The sequence below is a fragment of the Passer montanus genome, unplaced genomic scaffold (assembly GCF_014805655.1).
Source record: "Passer montanus isolate IOZ18808 unplaced genomic scaffold, ASM1480565v1 scaffold36, whole genome shotgun sequence".
Taxonomy (NCBI): domain Eukaryota; kingdom Metazoa; phylum Chordata; class Aves; order Passeriformes; family Passeridae; genus Passer; species Passer montanus.
The window spans coordinates 5,923,528-5,931,344 of NW_024368374.1; the positions used below are offsets into that span (position 1 = coordinate 5,923,528).

Here is a 7,817-nt window from a genome sequence, read left to right on the forward strand (position 1 = left end):
ATGTCTAATAGATTTTCTTAAACCAAGGTGGTGATTGATGTTGCTGGTGATTGAGTTGTACAGCATTGTAGAAGAGTCTTGCCATTTCCTGGCATTGTCTTCTTGGAAAGGTATCAAAGCCAGTGAATATGCCTTAGACTGCCTTCAAATGCAGTTTTTTTTTCTTTTGACAAATACAAAAAGCAGCAGCTTTTACATTTAGGAAGCACGAGAATGAATTACTAGAGTGCATTTGAAGTGAATTGTAGTGAGAAAATGTGCAGGTGTTTATGGAAGTGTAACCCTACATGGTCTAATTGGGTTAAGAATTCCCTCTATTAGGATTCTCTGCCAGAAACCAGGTAGGCTTTTAAAAATGTCACTTTGACCTTAGTTGTATAGGGAATGTAGGTAGAATCTTGATTATCACAGGATGATTTAAACAGGTGATCTAGTTTATGGATTAGAGGATGTTGCCTGCAGTGTGTGTGGCCACAGGCATGTGTGATAACTGTCCTGGAGCAGTGTCCTGGAGTGGAAGTGATGCACCATAAGGAGGTGAGGTTATCCAGGAGGAGATGGCTTTCTCTGACTGTTTATCTGATAAACCTGAGGAATACTTACCCTACAAACTGAAGTTGTGGGAAACCATATTGTAATTTATGGGAAACAAGTACTGTGAAGGATCCCAAGTGTGTTTCAGATATTTGAGGTGAATGGTAACATTTTTTGCCAGTGTGCCTGTTTTTTGGAATTTCTTGACAACACATGAAGTTATCTTAGGAAGTTTATCACAGCAGTTTGTGACTGCTGAAATGAGTGGTCAGCATGGTCATCAGTTGCATTTTAAAAAGCTTGTGAGTAGGCATTTGACTGGAAATTTTGGCTGTTGTTTGTTTTGTAACTGTCTTCTGATTAATGTGCTTCCTAGGAATCCTGTTTAAAGGTTAAAATATGACACATCAGTTCTAAAATTTGGCTTCTCTGTCTAATGTAGGCTTTCATTTTGTCTTTCAGGTGAACTTACTCTTGTCGATGTCCAAGTAGCCCAACAGTGAGGCTGCTTGGAATAAGCTTCAGCCAAATGCCGGGGAGTGAAGGGAATGCAGAGACATTTGCTTGGAGTAAACAAAGGATCCCTGTGCAGCCTAGTCTGCATCAAAACTGTTCAGGCTGCTTAACCCTGTTTTAGGGAAAAAACCCAAAATGAACATGCTTTTTGATTTAGTAAAGGTCTTCCTGTTCATTGGCTTGAGCAGTGGGCAGAAGAAAATGAAAAAAAACCTCCTTTGCTGATCACTTATGGAAGCTCAATTACTGCCTTTTCCAGATATTTTCAAAATTGAAAACCTTTTTTTGTTTGTTTTTTTTTTAATGTAAAAACCATTCTTGCTTTCCCTTAATGAGTTGATATATGCAATGGAAAGTCCCACTTTCAAAGAGACACTGGAAATGCAGTGCAGGGAATCAAATGAGAACAGCAATAGATATTTGTGAGACTTGGGAGATGACCATATTGGTATGACAATTTGACTTAAGCAGGCGTGCTGAGTTTTTCTTTAACTTCTCTGAAAATCCTGGTAATCCGCCATAGGCTTGAAAGTAATTCAGAGGTTCTTTCTTGGGAAAACTTAATTTCCCACATGTGACGTGTTTCTTGAAACACTGGATGGGCTGTCTTTCTTCCACTCTTGTGACTGGGAGCTGTGAGGCCTGACCTAAAGTGTCGTACTCTAGCCTTTCTCTTCTCATGTGAAGAGTCTCAGATCCTTGGGATTTGCAATGGAAATTTGTACAACATAATTTCTGTTGTTTCTGAGAGAACTGCATGTTCTCAGATGCTTCACAGTACTGCTTAGCATTGAGGTTTTCAGCTTGCTGTGAGGCCTGACCTGAAGTGTCGTACTCTAGCCTTTCTCCATGTGAAGAGTCTCAGATCCTTGGGATTTGCAATGGAAATTTGTACAACATAATTTCTGTTGTTTCTGAGAGAACTGCATGTTCTCAGATGCTTCACAGTACTGCTTAGCATTGAGGTTTTCAGCTATCTTATTTTAGGGCAGAGTTGTTTTTTTTGCCTTTCTCAAGATCAGATGGTGGTGTCACATTGTTTAAAGTGGAACAGGGTCTGGAGCTTGCACAGCCTTTGAGCCTGGAGAAAATGATAATCACGAGGTGTGGGGAGCCTGAAGCTGATGTGCAAGGCTGTCAAATCTGCTTTGTAAAGAGAGGATAAGTACTGGTAAACAGTGCACACTGTTGAGTGAGAATTAATTGGACATTAGTGTGGAGAGGTGGATGCTAAATGCCTAGCCCTTAATGGAATGAACACTTCAGGGTCTCTCAGTGTGTAAATCTTCATTGTGCAGCACTGCAAAATGAAAATGTAGTGGGTTATGTGACAGATTTTTAACTTATTTATAAAGCCTATGCTGTACTTTTGAATAAGAAGAAATTTCCTTGCACATCGGTGATATTTTAATTTAATAATTTTCCTGATATAAATAACAAGGCTGGAGTATAAGATGGTAGGATTGAAAGCTACCACAAGAAGTGTTACAGCAGTGGTTCTGAAATACATAAATGGTACTAATAGGACCTTATATGACTCCTTAAAAATTAAGTAAAGGAACTAACAAGGAGAAAAATTTACCCTCTCCCTTTACTTATGTAGAAATACAGTAACATATTCTGTAATATAATGATAATGTCTAGTGCATTGTAATATATGTATATTTGTTTTTTATAAGGTTTTTCAGAAGGACTGCATGGTCACTGTACAGAGTTATGACTAACTTAAAGCAGACATTGTACAGAAGAGTTGTGAAGAGTAAACCATGGCAGTAGTGACTCTTGTGCTTGGGATCTTTTTCTCTCTTAGAGTACCCAGACAGCTCTAGGATAGCTGGTGGAAGGATTAGAGCAATCAGTTTATACAGCCTGTTTGCTAAATGAACATTTGTTTAAACATGTACAGTTTCAGATATTTACGTTTACAAATAGTGTAAATAGTTTCAAAAGATTAATTTAAGATGCTTTATATTACCTGACTAGAAACTTGCTGTTTTTAATTTTTTTAAATAAAAATGTTGCCTCCTATTTTGGTCCAAGAGTAAAGCTTTATTCTGTATCCTGAGGCTTGTCTGTCAAATAACTGCAATACAGAGACAATAAACATCCTAATAAGCACAGGTTGTGCATTGCTGAGAAGTGTTCTTTTTTTAGCAGTAAGAGAATTGAGTTTATTTGACAAAGATATACCTGAGTGCTGAATGTACAGCTAATTGTTAAAATAATGCCTTTTATGGTTATAATAAAAGTAAATTTGTATTTTCTTTACTGACAAGCAGTCTTGTGTGACTAAATGGTCTCTTTCCTTGCAGTTTTGTTAGGAGGAAGAAACCACAACTGTGAACCACAACTGTAATACAAGAACATATTTTAGCTAAGTTGGCTTTTACTAACAGAGCTTGGGAGCTGGTGGCAGAAAACACAAATGTTGCTGTGTTTGATGACTGTTCTTGCCTGGTTACTCACACACTCATCTACCCAGAGTTTCTCATTACCCTGTAGTGCTCTTCTGGCCCTTGGTGGTGTAGAACACATCATACAGGAGCTTGTGGTTTGTCCCCTGTAATGTCAGCATGAAGCTTCCCTTCACCCTCTGGCTTTCACAGTGGCATTTGAATGGAACTATCAAAGTAAAAGCTCTTCTTCTCTGTGGAATTCGGCTTCTGTCTGAGAGGTATGGGGCAGTGATGTGTGACTAGAGATTCCTGGTCACTTGGACTCTCCTCTAGGGGTCTGGCCCTTTGGATTGCATCCAGATGAGATGAATGCCTGGCCAGCTTTTGGACAACAGTGATGGCTGCAGCAAAATCTTACGCTGTGCCTGTGTTTTCCAAGAAAAACCTGGCAGTTCTGTTCTCAAACTGCATATTTTGTATTGGCAAAGTGATGTGGGTGTGAAAGGGGGAAAAGTCTGTGCTGCTGAGGCAAATCCTGGTGGCTGCAGGTAGATCCAGCTCCGTCTACAAATGCTGTTTTCTCCTACTCTTGTGCATTTTCATCCTCATTGAGCCCTAAACCCAAGCCAATATGTGCAACTCAGGTCATTATTGATATAAAAACCTCTAAATAGTGCAAAAGGAAAAAAGAATCAGTTGGTTCCTCTCAGTGGTGGCCAGCCATGCCACTAAGCCATAGGTATTGCCATCAGCTGGGGCCTGGAAACCCAAGAGACACCTCGTGTTCCCTCTCTTGGATTGCCCCCGATCCCTGTGCCCAGGCTGCTCTTTGCCATCCCCTCTGCACCAGCCCAGGTGTCTGGCTGAGAGCCAAAGCAAGCTGGTTGGGCACACTTGGCACAGGCAGTCCAGTTCCCAGATGTTCCTCAGCTGCAGTATGGAAGCCACGTGCTTCAAGGCACTGTGCATTTGGTGTGTTACCCTGCTGGTCAGACTGGGATCTGTCACCTGCTGTCAGCTGAGGCAAACCTGCTTACAAGGACCTGGTGCATAGATGGGCATTGTGAGCTTGAAGAAAGGAGCTTTGTTTTCATTGCAAAGTGACTGTTGCCGCCCTGATAAGGGATAAGTTGGTCTGAAATGCTGATGTGACTGTTTGCTGTGAGCACTAATTTCTTGTGTTTCAGTATTTCATGCAGGTAGAAGATAACAAAATGCAAGGAGTGATAAAAGTTGGTCTGAAATGCTGGTGTGACTGCTTGCTGTGAGCACTAATTTCTTGTTTCAGTATTTCATGCAGGTAGAAGATAACAAAATGCAAGGAGTGATATCACTGAGAAAGAGATTGCCAAAAGTATTGCAACACTGATTATTGCAAAGCAGGCTCATGAGCTGAATGTTTTTAGACTGAAGGAGACGCTCCCCTTTGCTTTCTGGCCACCTAAGTGGGTGACTTTTCTCTGATCTTTCAGCTGCAAAGAGAGCCCGTGCAGAGTGAAGGATGTTAATGCTAAACTCTGAGGAGGGACTGAGTGGGAGAGCATCCTGCATCTCTTGTAACCCAACTTTCAGTGCAGCCTGCCATGGGTCCCCTTTGCCTTCATGCTTGTGGAGCACACGAACCCTACAGCTTCCCCTGGGAGTTGATCCTCTTCCAGCACAAGGGGACTGAGGAGCAAAGAACTAAACTCATGACTTGAGTCAGTTCAGTGGGAGTGGGCTGCCCAGAAGTAGTGGGACAAGGAAGATGACTTCCATATCTAACAGAGCAGATGGTCCTGAGGAGGAGTCTGAATTTTGGGAGTCAAAGAGCAACAGCCAGAACTTTATGGTTCTGCACACTTGGGGCCTTGGCTCACTGCCACCCTCCTGAGCAGCCACTGCAGAGGTTGATTCCATTAGCGATGTGCCTGTGACCTTACAGAGCTTTGCTGTGAGGGCTGGCAGCACTTGGTCTGTGCCTGCACCAGAGAAGACAACTTGAATCCTTCCCCCGAGGCCTCAGCCCCCAACAAAGCACAGGCAAGGTGTGATTTCAGTGCTGACCAGTTGTGTTTGCCTCTAGTGAGGGACAGGGTTACACAGCAGTGGGCTGGGACAGTCACACTGGCACTGTGCAGGGCTCAACCCTGGCTGGAACAGCATTGCCACCTCTAAGGGTCAGAGGTGGGAAACCTGAGTGGGTGATGACAAATACCAAATGATTTTGGTGTTCTTCTCCCCACGTGCTTGTTTCATATTAAGTGGAATGCTGTTTAGATAAAATCAGAAGCTTTGTGCTTATATTGACATTTAATATTAATGCTTTGAAAAGAAACAGTGTTTCAAAATGGATTTGTGAGCCTTGTTCTTACCCTTCAGTGACAGCATCTCCACTCCTCTTAATGCTTTTCCAGGAGGGAATTTCATTAAGAGTCACACAGGCAGGAAATTTGGTTTTGAATGAAACAAGTTATTTTTTGCATGAAAATTTATGAACAGTCCCATGCAGCAGTTCCAGGGTTATCTCCACTGGGTGGTTTTCTTGCTGCTCTCCAAGGAGCTGGTAGGCAGGAGCCCATCAGGCAGGGATATCACAGCAAGTGCTCACCAGGAGCTGGGACCCCACGTTGAAACAGACAGGATTGTTGTGCCTGAGGACAGTAAGTCAATTTGATCCTAAGTCTGGGATTTAATGGTGATGTGGCCTTTCTCTTCCATGGTGATGGACTGGAAAGGAGGGCTGTGAGAATGCTGGCTGAAGTCAGGTCAGATCAGTGCTTCTGGTGGCCCCTTTCCACCCCAAGTAGATCCCAGTATGTGAGTCCAGGGTGACCCTGGGGAGAAATACACAGCTGGGTGAATTTAGACCCAACAACTTCCTAGTTCCAGGTACCACATTTTGTCTGCAATTGGACCAATCTTCCATTTTTTTCCATTTAGGAGTTGCTTCTGGGATGTGATGCATCAAGTCAGGGGCTGTTTTTTGGTAAGCTTTTGTCCTTTGGTAAATGCACACTACAGAAATTGGATGGCCCTTTGGAGAACCATGAGTCCCTGAAGGGCAGAAAAACCCCTTGCGGGGAGTATGGGCTGTGTAAGTCCCTGTCATGTGAAAAAGGGAGATTAACTCAAAGCCTTTGTGTTTGATTGGTTCTGCTAACACCCCAGAAAAGCTGGAACCCATGTGATGGGGACGTGTGCCAGTCCAAGGAGAGTGATTTCACCATGGCTGCTGATTCAACAGCAGGACAACTTCCTTTATCTCCCTTGGTTTTCAGCTGCTGTTTTCAGGGGCTTATCAGCTGGAAAGCACCACTGTGTTCCCTCCTCTGCAAGGGTTTCAATGGAGCCTGGTTGTGGTGTCTCCACTCCACCCTCCAGTAGTCCCTCTCAGACTGTGCTGTGCTGTGTGCGGAAGGTGGGGTATGCTGACCATGCTCCATCCAGGGAGGAACAGCTGGATTTTCCACAGCAACTTCCAAACCGTTATCTTTTTTACCCTGGTCATCTTTTCACAGTCCCTCTCTTCCCGTTGCACGTCTATAGCTGCAAGTCCCTAAAAATAGGTCTTCCTATTTTGCAGGTGTGTATGGTTGTGTGTGGGGCTGGGTATGGGAAATGGCCCCGCCAAACTACAGAGGAGAGGGAAAGGCAGCATGTGGGAGAAAACAGCCCAGATTTATAAATACAAATATAAATTGATGCTGTCCATCTCGTGACAGCCTGGGTAGACAACTCTGGGTGCTGGACTATCCCCCAGCTGTGGAACACAGGGAGCTTTTATCATTCACAGCATGTGTTGCATTGAGTTTTTCCTGCCCAAGGATGAAGAAGTTGATTCTCACCAGGCTGCAAGAGTGGCTTGGTCTCCCTCAGTGTTACCTTGTGCTGCAGCTCAGAAAAAACAACAGGAAAAAAAGAAAATCTAACTTTGCATCTGCGATGTGTTACAGCACATGGGCAAGCCTGAGCTTGTCTGTAAGCAGGACAAGCTGTCAGATTTCTCTTTTCCTCCCATCAAAACTATCACATTCTATTCACAAATATCAGATGGTCACTTAGCACTGCCCTTAATCTGCAGGTGCTGGGTGAGGCTGGGTGTGTTGCAGCAGCCAGCCCCAGCTCGGAAGTTGATGCCTTGAGAGGCTACCTAGAAGAGAGGCTGGACAGTGTTAAAGGAATAAAGCAGGTATTTATTAGAAGGCCTTCAAAGGATACACCTCGGGCAGTGCAAGAGCCCGGCTGTGCCTTCACCCAAGGTGGACACTGGGTCACGAGTTTTCACACTTTTATAAGTTTTGGTCCATTTACGTATTGGGGTTAACTGTCCAATTACAGCTTGAGGGTATGAAGTCCCATCCTCCCAGATTGCTCTCCTCACTTCGCTGT

The 7,817-nt window shown here is 43.6% G+C and overlaps 1 protein-coding gene across 3 annotated transcripts in view; it reads left to right on the top strand.

Moving 5' to 3' along the window:
• The window catches only part of COG3 (component of oligomeric golgi complex 3), a 30,769-nt gene extending 27,444 nt beyond the window's left edge, over positions 1-3,325 (top strand). For all 3 annotated transcript variants that reach the window (XM_039716716.1, XM_039716718.1, XM_039716717.1), the window contains 2 exons: positions 997-1,845; positions 2,016-3,325. In XM_039716716.1, coding sequence (XP_039572650.1) covers positions 997-1,026 — 30 coding nt within the window. In that variant the 3' untranslated portion in view covers positions 1,027-1,845; positions 2,016-3,325. The remainder of the gene's footprint in view (positions 1-996; positions 1,846-2,015) is intronic.
• Positions 3,326-7,817: the final 4,492 nt, after the last annotated feature.